The 17,061-nt window shown below is 41.4% G+C and overlaps 2 protein-coding genes and 1 long non-coding RNA gene across 5 annotated transcripts in view; all 3 read left to right on the top strand.

Annotated features, from left to right (window-relative positions):
* Positions 1 to 17,061, top strand: part of LOC143487782 (uncharacterized) — a 98,919-nt gene that overhangs the window by 76,413 nt on the left and 5,445 nt on the right. The window lies entirely within an intron of this gene.
* Positions 4,715 to 8,621, top strand: LOC143487798 (BEN domain-containing protein 5-like). 2 transcript variants are annotated; one of them, XR_013124368.1, is made up of 7 exons: positions 4,715 to 5,514; positions 6,443 to 6,567; positions 6,706 to 7,018; positions 7,172 to 7,216; positions 7,437 to 7,484; positions 7,801 to 8,011; positions 8,450 to 8,621. XR_013124368.1 is itself a non-coding variant. In XM_076986968.1 (7 exons), exons 1-7 carry the CDS (start codon positions 5,349 to 5,351, stop codon positions 8,017 to 8,019), a joined length of 960 nt encoding a protein of 319 aa, XP_076843083.1. In that variant the 5' UTR covers positions 4,715 to 5,348; the 3' UTR covers positions 8,020 to 8,118. The 2 variants fall into 2 exon arrangements, 1 of the variants encoding a protein (XP_076843083.1); XM_076986968.1 differs by lacking the exon at positions 8,450 to 8,621 and adding an exon at positions 7,654 to 7,697 and having other exon boundaries at positions 7,801 to 8,118.
* LOC143487812 (uncharacterized) lies at positions 13,081 to 14,060 on the top strand. 2 transcript variants are annotated; one of them, XR_013124377.1, is made up of 4 exons: positions 13,081 to 13,381; positions 13,535 to 13,579; positions 13,800 to 13,847; positions 14,017 to 14,060. It is a non-coding gene; the product is annotated as an uncharacterized LOC143487812 (long non-coding RNA). The 2 variants fall into 2 exon arrangements; XR_013124376.1 differs by lacking the exon at positions 14,017 to 14,060 and having other exon boundaries at positions 13,800 to 13,975.

Genomic DNA, 17,061 nt, shown 5'->3' with positions numbered 1-17,061 from the left:
GAACAGTTTTATTAAATGTCAACATTTTGCACAGAAGATATGTATAAGATTATTAGCAGGTCATTGAGAAATTTTAATAAAATTCAAGTGTCCTGGTCCAAAAGAGACACATGTAATATTTCATGCAGCAGTAATATCCTCCATCATTTTCAGATTAGTATTCTTTATCAACATTCTTACTTACTTTTTAGTGCTCTTAATTTGTGAGGGGTTAGAGGGGGCCTGGGGGTTGTCTTTGTTGTTGGACAACTTTTACCCTCCAGACTCCGGTTGGCCAAAATGTTTGTGCCCCAAATGCACACTGCCAGCTCCTTCACAAACAAGCTGTCCTTGCTGTTTCCTTGGACTCTCTTCCACTGATTTGTATTGATGTAAATTCCTTCACCAATGTGCGTCTGTGTGAAATTTTATTTTATTTCACGATTATATGTAAATCATATCAGTATAATCAAAGACAATACCACCGTTACTGTACATTTATAATTAAATCTAAAATACCCTTTCTTCTTCTGAAGCTTGCTCTTTCTGTTGGCTTATTTCTACTGCAAATATAAAATAATTTAATAATTATTACCTTACTTTTGGTAAATGACAGTTGTAGAATGATTAAATAGTACAATATTATTGTGCATGTCTCTTATCTCTTATCAGAGATAGGATGAATGTATAAGTGTAACCAAGTCATTCATGTTTTATTAGCAATATACTTACCAACTGTTGCTTGAGAAGTGTTTAATGGGGGTGACAAGTTGGATTGCCCTGAAATGTATAATATAATGATAATAAATCTTCAGTACAAGTTTGTATCACAGATTAAATGAACATTAACTAGAGCTTTTTTATTAGACAATAGGTAGACGCAACAAGCTGTTAGTGTTATATGCAACAAAACCACAAACACCTTCTCAAGCAAAACAGATAATGTTCAAAATATAATAACAACAGTAATAGTAATAGCAGTATAACTGAAAGGTCTTACTAATTGTTTGAGGGGTGTCCATAAAATCAGGAAGGCTGTTATTCTCTATAACATAAATGAGACCTTAAATGTAATTCACTGTCATTACATTCAATAAATAGTACAGCTTTAAATTCCAGTTTAGATAAAATGATAACGATTGTTTTGTGTTTTGTGAGGCAGCCTTTTAGGAAAGAAGGGTGAGTGTTACAAACTTACCAGGAAGGATTTTGGAGACCAAACACTTTTGGAGTTCAGTGTTCAATTTTCTCAGTTGTTCCAGTTCACTAATGGCTTCTTGATATTTATGCCCAAGTACTGTGTGCTTCTTCTTTAATTCATCAAATTCAGATTTGGCAATTAATTCATCATCACTGCCACTAGATGTTTCATCATCCAGCAGAATCCTCTGCCTCTTTGATTGACTATTAGAGGCACACAGTGGCTGGATTCTTTTCTGGCTTTATATATATATATATGCATGCACATATATACTTACAGCAGTATCTTCAATTTCTTTCCTTTCTGAGTTTCTCTGGCTCTCCACAGGATTTCTCTCCAGTAACTTTGGAACCCGAATCCTTTTCCCTGCACCTAGAATGTCCTCTATTTCTTCAGAAGTGTCTGTGAAGAAAAATATGTAACACTTTAAACCGTAATACTGGTCAGGCACACTCAAGTCTTCCCTCTTATAATTTTTATATATGATTATATAAAATTTATATACAAAAAATTAATACAAACAATTATATTATGCTCAGTTTCTTTTTCATGCTGAATGTCGAACCCAGAATGATAGTTTAATCATTGAATGTTCAGTATTTGTTTGTAAATGAGGCGTGTGTCAGCTGTGGGTGGTTGCTGTTGACACACCTTTCAATACACACCTTTGTCTGCCTCATGAGACTGCAACCTCTCTTGGCAGAAGTCTGCTCAACTCAGGACCATGTTTGAGATTTGATTTGTGGAAGGTTGAAATAATGTGAAATTGACACAAACATAATATTTGAATTATAGTGGCATATTGATTATTCAAAATGGCTCAGATTTTTTAACCTTATTTTAAGTAGTTAAAACTGTCAATAGGTATAGGTAAAGATATTTTTACATAAATTTATACAAAAAACCTTCAGCTACTTGAAAAGGAATAATATTCTTGAGCAATTTTAACTTATCAAGATGGTACTTTTTGCAGTGTGTCTCTTTCAAAAACACAACAGCCATAACTGGCAAACAAAAATAGAAAATTTACTTTTCTCTCCCTACTCTCTTTTTTTGGCCTACCTCCACCCCCCCACACCTTCTTTGGAGGACAACTTTATTTTTATGTAAGGATCAGAAAACAATTCTGTACCACCACCATCATCACACAGAGAGTAGCCTGTTCAGCCATACCAGTGTTATGAAAATGAGTCCATTACATTGATTCTAAATGTAGGAGTACTGTTTGTGTGTTTGTATGGGGAGGGGTGGAGGTGGGAATATGCAGGTCCAGAAGAAATGGTCCTCTGGAACAAGGTGAAGGTGAATTGGTGAAGCCACCCCCACCCCCAAAAAAAGTCAACATTGCCAGAAATTTATAATCAAGTTAGCTTTATTGGTATACAGGTGTATATATAAATACACCTATGAATATTCTGCACACACCTGGCACTGCCACATCATCTCCTTTCTGCACTTGCCACATGTGAACCTATCACAAGACACACAACGATTAGTGGCACGGTTACTTTTGCAACAACACTTGACCTGGCACCATGCCCTTTTCCCTGTGTCAGGTGTGGGTGGTTGCTGCTGCTGAGCCTTTTCCTTGGCCACCTCCTTGGCTGCCACATGAGCCTGTGCAAGCTCTTCTGTAAGATTGACCAAAAACTCCGACCGTCTCTCCTTTACCCCAGTGCATGCTTGAAAAAGCACATAGGCATTCAGTGCTGCAATGTCAATCATATTATAAAACACAGCGACTGGCCAACGCCACAACGCACAGTGTACTTTCGTACCATCTGGTCCATTATATCCACACCACATTTTAGGGAGTTGTAGTCTGTGATTGTGTTTGGCTTTTTTTTGTGTGTTCCCAGTCTCCACCGTACTGTGCATGGTACTGAGGATGCAGACAGTCTTTCTACATTTGGGTGCGTAAACGGTCAGTGTGGCACCAGAGGTTGAAAACTGAATGTGCTGAATTCCTCACGGACCAAAGTCTTTTTGGCAGAGTCTGGAAGCTCACGACGAATCCTGTTTACTGTGCCAAGGAGGGTGGTCTTCCGGCCTAGCAATCGTTTTGCTAGTGACAGTGAGGTGAAAAATTTGTCTGTGGTAACAGTTCTTCCTTTGTCCATAAATGGCTCCATAAGCTTCATCACCACATTTTCTGACAGTCTTTCCCCTGTGGGACGACTGGAGTCTTTACCAAGGTATGGGATGATGTTGGATACGTACTTGGTTTTCAGGTCACATGCCACCCAGAACTTTATCCCAAACTTGTCTGGTTTTGTGGCTATATACTGAACAAAACAGCAACGGGTCTTGGATGGGAAAAGTTGCTCATCTATGGTGATATGCCTTCCTGGGTGGTACGAAGTGATGCAGTTGCCAACGAAAGATTTCCAAATATTAGAAATTGCAGCAAACCGGTCAGTTGCAGCTCGTTCATGGCGTGTGTCCTTGTCGTCAAAGCGTAGGTGCCGCATGATGTCCTGAAAGCGGTTTCGCGCACTTTGAGTTGCATGAATGTATGAAAGGTGCTATAGAAATAAAGATTATTATTATTATTTTTATTATAAATAGGGAAGGGCAGAAAAAAAACACAGCTCAAATGACCACTGCAATGGTTCACCAACTGCTGCTACATTGGACATCTATATTGGACACCTTATTTTCAGTAGTTTTTAGCACTTTGAGTTGCATGAATGTATGAAAGGTGCTATAGAAATAAAGATTATTATTATTAATTATTATAAAAAGGGAAGGGCAGAAAAAAACACAGCTCAAATGACCACTGCAATGCTTCACCAACTGCTGCTACATTGGGCATCCATATTCACCCAAACACATATACACCCACACACACCCTCACACACATACACCCACAAACCTTATTTTCAGTAGTTTTTAGCACATGCATGTATGTATGAAAGGTGCTATAGAAATAAAGATTATTTATATTATAAAAAGGGAAGGGCAGAAAAAACACAGCTCAAATGTCCACTGCAATGCTGCACCAACTGCTGCTACACTGGACATCCATATTCATCCAAACACAAAGACAATCTCCCTCAATCTTCCCAAGGGGAGGCCAGAGTTTTTTCTTCTCTATCTGAGTCAGTGAACACACAGCAGAACAATGAACTGATGGTTCACACCATCACCCCCCCCCTCCACCCACTCCCCGTCTACCTATAAGTGGCTGCATGTACATAACAAAGGGTGGCCTAATGGGATGCAAATGTCCCCAGAACTACCCCCTGGTGGAGGCCAGGTAGAAAAGTTTGGAATTAAAATGGTGGTAGTCCTAGTGTTAGTCATCCTGGGTGATGTTAAAGCCTGGTTTATACTTGACGCGCCGCGAGTGGCGCGAGGGTCCGCGCGGCAAAAATGACGTAATCGCTGTGGCTCTGACCGTGCGCGAGGTCGTGCACCTCTCGAATTTTGTAACTTCGCGCGCGCGCCGCGCTTCAGCGCGATCGACAAAGTCATGTTTGCCGGGTTCATACACCTATACAAGGTGGAATTAAAGCACTTGTACGTCACTTTAAAGGTCCATTTCAATATTTTCCAGCACGATAAACATAATTAAGTTAAATATTAATACATATACTCGAAATAATTCGCTTTTTATCACATTATTTAATGGTTGTTTATTTTCAAAACGCCCAATCTTAACGTCTTCACGTTCTCTCATGTTTAGTCCTGGAATTACAAGAGGCTCGTATTTGTTAACGTAATTTCAACATTTTAATGTACTTTAGCCTAAATTCCAGCACTTTTCAAACCTGAAACACAAAGCAACATTAAAATGCGTCAGGTAAATGTTCATGAATATATATACAGATAAAAACGGTCTGCAAGCGAGTTAAATTTAATTAGTGGTCGGCCGTTATCGGCGTTAACGCCGTTAACGGCCCACCACTAATATATATACACATATTCACACGCACGCACACACACACAGCATAATTATATATGTATGTGTCTGTGTGTCCTCATTATTGCTGGCTATAAAATCGCATCACCGTGTCATACTTTAATGTCCTGCACTGATGAGCTGCGCGAGCCTCAGAATTGTTCGAATGGAGGCTGCGTTCGAATACCGTTACAAGTTTGTTAGCCACCTAGCTCTCTCATATTTTTCCTTGTTCTTTCCTTAAGATTTTTTCGCATTAATAAAATGTTTGCCTACGTACAATACATCGACGACGGAGTAAAAAATATTGTACATATTAAAGACATCAAAAACTTTGACCCAAAAAATACAGAAGACTATTCTGCAGTACACGCATACTGGATTCTGTGGAAAGGGGAGTTTTTCGCTGGCCAAATCTTGATGCTAAAAGGTAAGTAGCTAACGTTTTTATAATACAGAATAATAGTATATCGTATAATAATAACAATTCAACATTTTGTTTGACGTACGACGTGAGTTAAACTTGTCGCTATCTGAAACAATTTGGCTACAAGTTACCCGAACCGGGATCTACAAAACATTACCTGTCGCGGCGATCAAAATCGTCCGTGGTCTGTTCATTAAATGTTACTTTGATCTGTCTGTATGAAGCTGTCTACACTGTCAAGACTGGATATTAGTTAGCAGGTTGTGCTACTCGTGTTACCATTAAGAGGGTTACTCAGCAACATCATCTACGAACCTAATAAGACCTAATAAGCCTTTATATAGTTAGTTGTGTCGCGTGCGGTAGCCTGGCGACCATGGACCACCTTGCTCGTTAAAATATATTTATAAAACAAAAGACTTACCTTCTGCACCAACAGCCGATGCAACATCCCATGCGTTGTCTTTCATTTTTTACATTCTTATAATTAGTCTGGTCTGAGAATCATATTAGTTGATCAAGTTTAAAAGGGCACGATTTAACCGAAAGGCTGCCTTCTACCTGTTCTTGGGTAATACTTAACTGAGAATGTTGGTGGAGAACTTTTCACTTCCCTTTTGAGGGCCAAAATGCCGCAAGTGCACTGACAATATCTGCTCTTTAATTATAATTAAACACGGAGGTCTGTAAACTGTGATTTTCATGTTTTAGCTGAGCCATTTGTATAAGACAAATACTGAACATTCAATGATTAAACTATCATTCTGGGTTCGACATTCAGCATGAAAAAGAAACTGAGCATAATATAAATGTTTGTATTAATTTTTTGTATATAAATTTTATATAATCATATATAAAAATTATAAGAGGGAAGACTTGAGTGTGCCTGACCAGTATTACGGTTTAAAGTGTTACATATTTTTCTTCACAGACACTTCTGAAGAAATAGAGGACATTCTAGGTGCAGGGAAAAGGATTCGGGTTCCAAAGTTACTGGAGAGAAATCCTGTGGAGAGCCAGAGAAACTCGGAAAGGAAAGAAATGGAAAATACTGCTGTAAGTATATATGTGCATGCATATATATATATATATATATATATATATATATATATATATATATATATATATATATATATATATATATATATATATGATAAGAGCAAGTGAGATGTTATGTGCTATTATTATTTGCAGATGTCACAAAAGGCAAGCATTATTGAGGGAAAGCGGGCCTCACTAATGGAAATTTTAAAAGAGCGGCAAAGCCAGAAAAGAATCCAGCCACTGTGTGCCTCTAATAGTCAATCAAAGAGGCAGAGGATTCTGCTGGATGATGAAACATCTAGTGGCAGTGATGATGAATTAATTGCCAAATCTGAATTTGATGAATTAAAGAAGAAGCACACAGTACTTGGGCATAAATATCAAGAAGCCATTAGTGAACTGGAACAACTGAGAAAATTGAACACTGAACTCCAAAAGTGTTTGGTCTCCAAAATCCTTCCTGGTAAGTTTGTAACACTCACCCTTCTTTCCTAAAAGGCTGCCTCACAAAACACAAAACAATCGTTATCATTTTATCTAAACTGGAATTTAAAGCTGTACTATTTATTGAATGTAATGACAGTGAATTACATTTAAGGTCTCATTTATGTTATAGAGAATAACAGCCTTCCTGATTTTATGGACACCCCTCAAACAATTAGTAAGACCTTTCAGTTATACTGCTATTACTATTACTGTTGTTATTATATTTTGAACATTATCTGTTTTGCTTGAGAAGGTGTTTGTGGTTTTGTTGCATATAACACTAACAGCTTGTTGCGTCTACCTATTGTCTAATAAAAAAGCCCTAGTTAATGTTCATTTAATCTGTGATACAAACTTGTACTGAAGATTTATTATCATTATATTATACATTTCAGGGCAATCCAACTTGTCACCCCCATTAAACACTCCTCAAGCAACAGTTGGTAAGTATATTGCTAATAAAACATGAATGACTTGGTTACACTTATACATTCATCCTATCTCTGATAAGAGATAAGAGACATGCACAATAATATTGTACTATTTAATCATTCTACAACTGTCATTTACCAAAAGTAAGGTAATAATTATTAAATTATTTTATATTTGCAGTAGAAATAAGCCAACAGAAAGAGCAAGCTTCAGAAGAAGAAAGGGTATTTTAGATTTAATTATAAATGTACAGTAACGGTGGTATTGTCTTTGATTATACTGATATGATTTACATATAATCGTGAAATAAAATAAAATTTCACACAGACGCACATTGGTGAAGGAATTTACATCAATACAAATCAGTGGAAGAGAGTCCAAGGAAACAGCAAGGACAGCTTGTTTGTGAAGGAGCTGGCAGTGTGCATTTGGGGCACAAACATTTTGGCCAACCGGAGTCTGGAGGGTAAAAGTTGTCCAACAACAAAGACAACCCCCAGGCCCCCTCTAACCCCTCACAAATTAAGAGCACTAAAAAGTAAGTAAGAATGTTGATAAAGAATACTAATCTGAAAATGATGGAGGATATTACTGCTGCATGAAATATTACATGTGTCTCTTTTGGACCAGGACACTTGAATTTTATTAAAATTTCTCAATGACCTGCTAATAATCTTATACATATCTTCTGTGCAAAATGTTGACATTTAATAAAACTGTTCATAATAATAGTCATGTGGCCTTTGAGCAGGTTATCTAGTCTTCATATAGGCTAGAAGTTTATACCTCACATTTAGGAGTTTAGCTCCTCTGAGAAGGCCTATACATGCAAGTAAATGATTTGTACTTTGTTTCAAGTAAATAGTTTTTGAAGTCTTTAGAAAACTATATGATTTTATTGTTGTGCAGTAACATGCATATTTTATGCATATTAAAGTTTTCTCATGACATTTTGCTTTATTTTGTTTTGTTAAAGATTGCTTCCAAAAGTGGCTCGAGACAAAAAACCTGGAAGAGTTCGAGCTAAGGACCAGAGCAGGAAAATTTGGACGTTGTGTTACAGAAAAAATCCAAGACATCAACAAAAAACAAAAAAAAAACAAAATCAATAAGTACATTATTTGTTATTTGATAAAATTATATTACTTGTTTAAAATGTCGTTTGTACAAATAGCATTTTATTAAAGCAGCTGTTATAATAATTTCTCAGTAAATTAAGAAAAATAAATATTTTTGAGTTGTCTTTTAAAATAGTCTTTGTTTCTTGCCTATTTTGCAAACTGGTCTATTAACAGTAAAGCATAGGTGTTAGGGCAGGTGTGCACATGTTTAAACATTCCCTGCTTGTTTTAGTGTTGCTCTCCTCCAGCATGCCTAATTTAATTGTCATTTAGGAAAACATCAAAATGTTCCAGACAGAAAATCCACGACCATGGTTGAGGCACATTGTATAATATTCTGGTCACTTGACAGTTCTGCAACAAGCTATCAAAGGTTAATTGTAAATTTAAAATACTAGTTATTTTACAGAATACCAGGTACAAGCTGGTTTTGGACAGTAAAACCACCCACCAGCAACAAGATGGTTTAAGATGGTGTAACCAGCTATAAACCAGCTACCACCTATGAACCAGCTAACAGCTGGTTTTGAATGGTTTAACCAGCTACCAGCTACAAACCAGCTACCAGGTTCCAAAACACAGCTTAAGCTGGCTTAAGATGGTATGAGCTGGTTTTTCCAGCAGGGCAGGCTTTAAGCTGGTTCATACTTGATGCGCCACGAGCGGCGCGAGGGTCCGCGCGGCGAAAATGACGTAATCGCTGTGGCTCCGCCCGTGCGCGAGGGCCTCGCGCGCTGTCCGTTCGCGAGGTCGTGCACCTCTCGAATTTTGTAAAACTTCGCGCGCGCCGTGCTTCAGCGCGATGGACAAAGTCACGTTTGCCGGGTTCATACACCTATACAAGGTGGAATTAAAGCACTTGTACGGCACTTTAAAGGTCCATTTCAGTATTTCCCAGCACGGTAAACTTAATTAAGTTAAATATTTATACATATACTCGAGTTTGTTGTTTAGTCATCCTGGGTGATGTTAATGCCTGGTTTATACTTGACGCGCCGCGAGCGGCGCGAGGGTCCGCGCGGCGAAAATGACGTAATCGCTGTGGCTCTGACCGTGCGCGAGGTCGTGCACCTCTCGAATTTTGTAACTTCGCGCGCGCGCCGCGCTACAGCGCGATCGACAAAGTCACGTTTGCCGGGTTCATACACCTATACAAGGTGGAATTAAAGCACTTGTACGGCACTTTAAAGGTCCATTTCAATATTTTCCAGCACGATAAACATAATTAAGTTAAATATTAATACATATACTCGAAATAATTCGCTTTTTATCACATTATTTAATGGTTGTTTATTTTCAAAACGCCCAATCTTAACGTCTTCACGTTCTCTCATGTTTAGTCCTGGAATTACAAGAGGCTCGTATTTGTTAACGTAATTTCAACATTTTAATGTACTTTAGCCTAAATTCCAGCACTTTTCAAACCTGAAATACAAAGCAACATTAAAATGCGTCAGGTAAATGTTCATGAATATATATACAGATAAAAACGGTCTGCAAGCGAGTTAAATTTAATTAGTGGTCGGCCGTTATCGGCGTTAACGGCCCACCACTAATATATATACACATATTCACACGCACGCACACACACACAGCATAATTATATATGTATGTGTCTGTGTGTCCTCATTATTGCTGGCTATAAAATCGCATCACCGTGTCATACTTTAATGTCCTGCACTGATGAGCTGCGCGAGCCTCAGAATTGTTCGAATGGAGGCTGCGTTCGAATACCATTACAAGTTTGTTAGCCACCTAGCTCTCTCATATTTTTCCTTGTTCTTTCCTTAAGATTTTTTCGCATTAATAAAATGTTTGCCTACGTACAATACATCGACGACGGAGTAAAAAATATTGTACATATTAAAGACATCAAAAACTTTGACCCAAAAAATACAGAAGACTATTCTGCAGTACACACATACTGGATTCTGTGGAAAGGGGAGTTATTCGCTGGCCAAATCTTGATGCTAAAAGGTAAGTAGCTAACGTTTTTATAATACAGAATAATAGTATATCGTATAATAATAACAATTCAACATTTTGTTTGACGTACGACGTGAGTTAAACTTGTCGCTATCTGATACAATTTGGCTACAAGTTACCCGAACCGGGATCTACAAAACATTACCTGTCGCGGCGATCAAAATCGTCCGTGGTCTGTTCATTAAATGTTACTTTGATCTGTCTGTATGAAGCTGTCTACACTGTCAAGACTGGATATTAGTTAGCAGGTTGTGCTACTCGTGTTACCATTAAGAGGGTTACTCAGTAACATCATCTACGAACCTAATAAGACCTAATAAGCCTTTATATAGTTAGTTGTGTCGCGTGCGGTAGCCTGGCGACCATGGACCACCTTGCTCGTTAAAATATATTTATAAAACAAAAGACTTACCTTCTGCACCAACAGCCGATGCAACATCCCATGCGTTGTCTTTCATTTTTTACATTCTTATAATTAGTCTGGTCTGAGAATCATATTAGTTGATCAAGTTTAAAAGGGCACGATTTAACCGAAAGGCTGCCTTCTACCTGTTCTTGGGTAATACTTAACTGAGAATGTTGGTGGAGAACTTTTCACTTCCCTTTTGAGGGCCAAAATGCCGCAAGTGCACTGACAATATCTGCTCTTTAATTATAATTAAACACGGAGGTCTGTAAACTGTGATTTTCATGTTTTAGCTGAGCCATTTGTATAAGACAAATACTGAACATTCAATGATTAAACTATCATTCTGGGTTCGACATTCAGCATGAAAAAGAAACTGAGCATAATATAAATGTTTGTATTAATTTTTTGTATATAAATTTTATATAATCATATATAAAAATTATAAGAGGGAAGACTTGAGTGTGCCTGACCAGTATTACGGTTTAAAGTGTTACATATTTTTCTTCACAGACACTTCTGAAGAAATAGAGGACATTCTAGGTGCAGGGAAAAGGATTCGGGTTCCAAAGTTACTGGAGTAAAATCCTGTGGAGAGCCAGAGAAACTCAGAAAGGAAAGAAATTGAAAATACTGCTGTAAGTATATATGTGCATGCATATATATATATATATATATATATATATATATATATATATATATATATATATATATATTAGGGATGCAAATGATTAATCGACTTTCGATTAATTGTCGATTAAGACGTTACTCGATCAAAATGTATTAATCACGATTAATCATTAGAGAGCGCTCCTGTATTAACTTGAACAGAGCGTAAGAACGAGAGGTGAACACGTGTCGCGAAAGACCAGAGTGGAAAACAAAATGAAGCGGGCGAAAAGACGTGCGGTGCGAGGAGTAGTAGTCGCTACAATTTCAACATTGTTAATTTAGGCAAAGAAGTCAAATGTTCTGTGTGTAATGCGGTATTGAAGTACAACAGTTCCACTAGCTCACTCAATTATCATTTGAACACCATGCATGCAGCTGTCCTGCATATCACCAGTGCACCTGGTCAACCTAAAATCACAGCTACACTGGGAAGGCGAGCGTTTTCGAAGCTCGCTACAAAAAAATACGAGTGAGCTAAAAACAAAGCTATCTACTGCTACTACTGTAGCCCTTACAACAGATTGTTGGACGGCTCTAACAACAGAAAGTTACATTACTGTGACGTGCCACTACACTGACGAGAACTGGCAGCTAAAATCTGCAGTGCTGATTACGACGAACATGTCGGATAGACACACTGCTGACAGTTTAACTGACAAGCTCAATGATGTTGTGGAAACTTGGGCACTCTCCGGTCGCGTTACAGCATGTGTTCACTACAAAGCTAGAAACATTGTCCAAACATGGGCTCAATAATATTCTGTTTGGCTCTCTATTTAATTTCTTCTTTTTTTTAAACATTTTTTTTAATGTCTAATGTTTCAAATTGAACTGAGCCAGTCCTTAATTTATTCCTTTTTTAAAATGAAAGAATGTATTTTGTTATACCATAAAAATTTCCTCATGCATAATTACTTGAGCAATATATAATATAATACAATATAATTATCATAATATATACTTTTTGAACAAAGTGTTTTAACTACACTGCTCAAAAAAATAAAGGGAACACTTAAACAACACAATGTAACTCCAAGTCATCCACACTTCGTGTTCAGATAGGAAGCAACACTGATTGTGAATCAATTTCAACTGCTCTTGTGCAAATGGAACAGACAACAGGTAGAAATGAGAGATTTTCAACTGATTTCAAAGATTTTTATTAATTGAGATCTAGGATGTTATTTTAGTGTTCCCTTAATTTTTTTGAGCAGTATATTTAGCTGATATTTTTAAAAGCCCTATTGAAACACTGAAATTCAGGTGAAAAACCCCGCTTATCGATTAATCGAAAGTCGATCGATAAGATCAGTCAACTAACGATTAATGAATTAATCGATAATTTGCATCCCTAATATATATATATATGATAAGAGCAAGTGAGATGTTATGTGCTATTATTATTTGCAGATGTCACAAAAGGCAAGCATTATTGAGGGAAAGCGGGCCTCACTAATGGAATTTTTTTAAGAGCGGCAAAGCCAGAAAAGAATCCAGCCACTGTGTGCCTCTAATAGTCAATCAAAGAGGCAGAGGATTCTGCTGGATGATGAAACATCTAGTGGCAGTGATGATGAATTAATTGCCAAATCTGAATTTGATGAATTAAAGAAGAAGCACACAGTACTTGGGCATAAATATCAAGAAGCCATTAGTGAACTGGAACAACTGAGAAAATTGAACACTGAACTCCAAAAGTGTTTGGTCTCCAAAATCCTTCCTGGTAAGTTTGTAACACTCACCCTTCTTTCCTAAAAGGCTGCCTCACAAAACACAAAACAATCGTTATCATTTTATCTAAACTGGAATTTAAAGCTGTACTATTTATTGAATGTAATGACAGTGAATTACATTTAAGGTCTCATTTATGTTATAGAGAATAACAGCCTTCCTGATTTTATGGACACCCCTCAAACAATTAGTAAGACCTTTCAGTTATACTGCTATTACTATTACTGTTGTTATTATATTTTGAACATTATCTGTTTTGCTTGAGAAGGTGTTTGTGGTTTTGTTGCATATAACACTAACAGCTTGTTGCGTCTACCTATTGTCTAATAAAAAAGCCCTAGTTAATGTTCATTTAATCTGTGATACAAACTTGTACTGAAGATTTATTATCATTATATTATACATTTCAGGGCAATCCAACTTGTCACCCCCATTAAACACTCCTCAAGCAACAGTTGGTAAGTATATTGCTAATAAAACATGAATGACTTGGTTACACTTATACATTCATCCTATCTCTGATAAGAGATAAGAGACATGCACAATAATATTGTACTATTTAATCATTCTACAACTGTCATTTACCAAAAGTAAGGTAATAATTATTAAATTATTTTATATTTGCAGTAGAAATAAGCCAACAGAAAGAGCAAGCTTCAGAAGAAGAAAGGTTATTTTAGATTTAATTATAAATGTACAGTAACGGTGGTATTGTCTTTGATTATACTGATATGATTTACATATAATCGTGAAATAAAATAAAATTTCACACAGACGCACATTGGTGAAGGAATTTACATCAATACAAATCAGTGGAAGAGAGTCCAAGGAAACAGCAAGGACAGCTTGTTTGTGAAGGAGCTGGCAGTGTGCATTTGGGGCACAAACATTTTGGCCAACCGGAGTCTGGAGGGTAAAAGTTGTCCAACAACAAAGACAACCCCCAGGCCCCCTCTAACCCCTCACAAATTAAGAGCACTAAAAAGTAAGTAAGAATGTTGATAAAGAATACTAATCTGAAAATGATGGAGGATATTACTGCTGCATGAAATATTACATGTGTCACGTAGGGCAACGCCCCCTCTCGTAGCTGTCACTCTGGGTTCCCTCGTGTCTGTGTTCTTGCCTGTTTATCCCGCCCTGCTCGTTGTCTCCGTGATTCCTCGTTTGTTACCACGCCCCCGTGTCATTGTTATCACCTGTTCCTTGTTTTAGTTTCTATGTATAAAGTCCCAGTATTTCCCCAGTCCAGTATCCGTGATTTTGTCTACTTCGTGCCTTGTGCTTTGTTATACCTGTTCGTTGTGAGTATTGTTTCCGCTGCCTGCATTCCTGCCTGTTCCGTGTTTCCCCGTCGTGTTTGGTTTATCTGTCCGAGTATGTCTGTTGTTATTTCTTGTATGGACTGCCTTCCCGTTATGACCCCTGCCTGCCACTACGACTCTGCTTTTGGTATTCCCTGTATTAAATCTCGCTCTCCTCAGCGCTTGTGTCCGCCTCCCTGTTCTGCCCCGCGCAGATCGTTACATAATCACGGATCTTACAAGGACACAGCGAGGGAGCGAGACTCTGGTGAGTTTAATCGCTGCGATGAGATGTTGGCTGGTTCGGTCCAGTTCAACTCTCCGATATCACAGTGTGAACGAACCAGAGACAGAAATTCCCCTGGCGCTGTGGGAACACGGAAGTCTCGACGCGCACCAACGAAAGCCCAGTCACTTTCGTTTTCGACTGGCTTTCGCGTCGAGACTCCTGTTGAGCGCTACGTGTCTGCCCGGCTTGATCACTATAGGGAGGAGAAACCTATAGTACAAGTCGCGGGCAGACGGATTGAGTGCACAGACTGGCGTTTGCTAAACCCTCGGTTGGCTCTCGATGGCTTCTGCGAGCTCCCGACGCCTCAGAGGAGGCGGAGCCGTCGCAGAGAGAGCCGCCGAGGGGCTTCTGTGTCTGTGTGTTCTTCCAGGCTCAACCCGGACCCTGAGGAAGAGGACCTACCGCCGCTGATCCCGCCGGCTACTCCACACGACACCCCCAAGTATTTTTTGGGGGGGAGTACAAGCCACGTCGGCTTGGCGGACACGCCCCCCGATGACGTCAGTATGGTGGCTCCGCCCCCCGAGGACGTCGGCTTGGCGGACACGCCCCCCGATGACGTCAGTATGGTGGCTCCGCCCCCCGAGGACGTCGGCTTGGCGGACACGCCCCCCGATGACGTCAGTATGGTGGCTCCGCCCCCCGAGGACGTCGGCTTGGCGGTTCCGCCCCCCGAGGACGTCAGCATGGCGGTTCCGCCCCCCGAGAACGTCGGCTTGGTGGCTCCGGCCCCCGAGTGCATCTCCTCACCTCGGATTCCTGTCCCCGCTGCCCGTAGGCAGTTCGTGCCTGTTCCTGTCCCCGCTGCCCGTAGGCAGTCCGTGCCGGTTCCTGTCCCCGCGACCCAGGAGAGGTCGTTCACGCCGGTTCCTGTCCCCGCGACCCAGGAGGGGTCGTCCACGCCGGTTCCTGTCCCCGCGACCCAGGAGGGGTCGTCCACGCCGGTTCCTGTCCCCGCGACCCAGGAGAGGTCGTTCACGCCGGTTCCTGTCCCCGCGACCCAGGAGGGGTCGTCCACGCCGGTTCCTGTCCCCGCGACCCAGGAGGGGTCGTCCACGCCGGTTCCTGTCCCCGCGACCCAGGAGAGGTCGTTCACGCCGGTTCCTGTCCCCGCGACCCAGGAGGGGTCGTCCACGCCGGTTCCTGTCCCCGCGACCCAGGAGGGGTCGTCCACGCCGGTTCCTGTCCCCGCGACCCAGGAGGGGTCGTCCACGCCGGTTCCTGTCCCCGCGACCCAGGAGGGGTCGTCCACGCCGGTTCCTGTTCCCGCTGCCCGCCAGCGGACCCTGCCTGTTCCCGCTGCCCGCCAGCGGACCCTGCCTGTTCCCGCTGCCCGCCAGCGGACCCTGCCTGTTCCCGCTGCCCGCCAGCGGACCCTGCCTGTGCCCGCTGCCCGCCGCCCGGCTCCGCCTGTGCCCGCTGCCCGCCGCCCGGCTCCGCCTGTGCCCGCTGCCCGCCGCCCGGCCGCGCCTGTGCCCGCTGCCCGCCGCCCGGCCGCGCCTGTGCCCGCTGCCCGCCGCCCGGCCGCGCCTGTGCCCGCTGCCCGCCGCCCGGCCGCGCCTGTGCCCGCTGCCCGCCGCCCGGCCGCGCCTGTGCCCGCTGCCCGCCGCCCGGCCGCGCCTGTGCCCGCTGCCCGCCGCCCGGCCGCGCCTGTGCCCCAAGAGACTGTGCTGCCCCCTGTTGGGCATGGACTTTGTGTTCCCCCTGCTCCGCCATGTACCTCCTATGTTCCGTTGGCCGTGTTCCCCTTGCTCCCTGGTCCCGTCCCTGGTTTTGTTTTGGTCCCTGTCCCCGTGGTTGTGTCTGTTCGTGTCCATGTTCCTGTTCCTGTGTCTGTTTCCTGTGGTGTCGTCTCTGTCCCCGTCCCCGTGTCTGTTCCCCAAGTTGTTACCCACCTTGTTCCTGTCCCCGTCACCATCGTCCAGGCCGTGTTTGCCTCAGTGTTTACCTCTGCCCTGTCCCCTGGCCCCGCTCCAGTGTCTGTCCCCAGTCCTGTCCGGTCCAGTCCTGCTCCTGTGCCTCGCCCTGGCCCTGTCCTGCCCCCCTGTGTCCCGTGTCATGCCGTGTCCCGGCCCA

Source organism: Brachyhypopomus gauderio, unplaced genomic scaffold (genome assembly GCF_052324685.1).
Source record: "Brachyhypopomus gauderio isolate BG-103 unplaced genomic scaffold, BGAUD_0.2 sc50, whole genome shotgun sequence".
NCBI classification, from domain to species: Eukaryota; Metazoa; Chordata; class Actinopteri; order Gymnotiformes; family Hypopomidae; genus Brachyhypopomus; species Brachyhypopomus gauderio.
Note: the sequence above shows the minus strand (reverse complement) of the source record. Positions and strands in the feature narration are given on the sequence as shown.

What these genes read in the sequence shown, in the direction of transcription:
- LOC143487798 (XM_076986968.1), top strand. Translation starts at nt 5,349, where the DNA reads ATGTTTGCCTACGTACAATACATCGACGACGGAGTAAAAAATATTGTA. An exon ending in AAGAAATGGAAAATACTGCT is followed by an intron (nt 6,568 to 6,705) that starts GTAAGTATATAT and finishes TATTATTTGCAG; the next exon opens with ATGTCACAAAAGGCAAGCAT. An exon ending in GGTCTCCAAAATCCTTCCTG is followed by an intron (nt 7,019 to 7,171) that starts GTAAGTTTGTAA and finishes TTTATGTTATAG; the next exon opens with AGAATAACAGCCTTCCTGAT.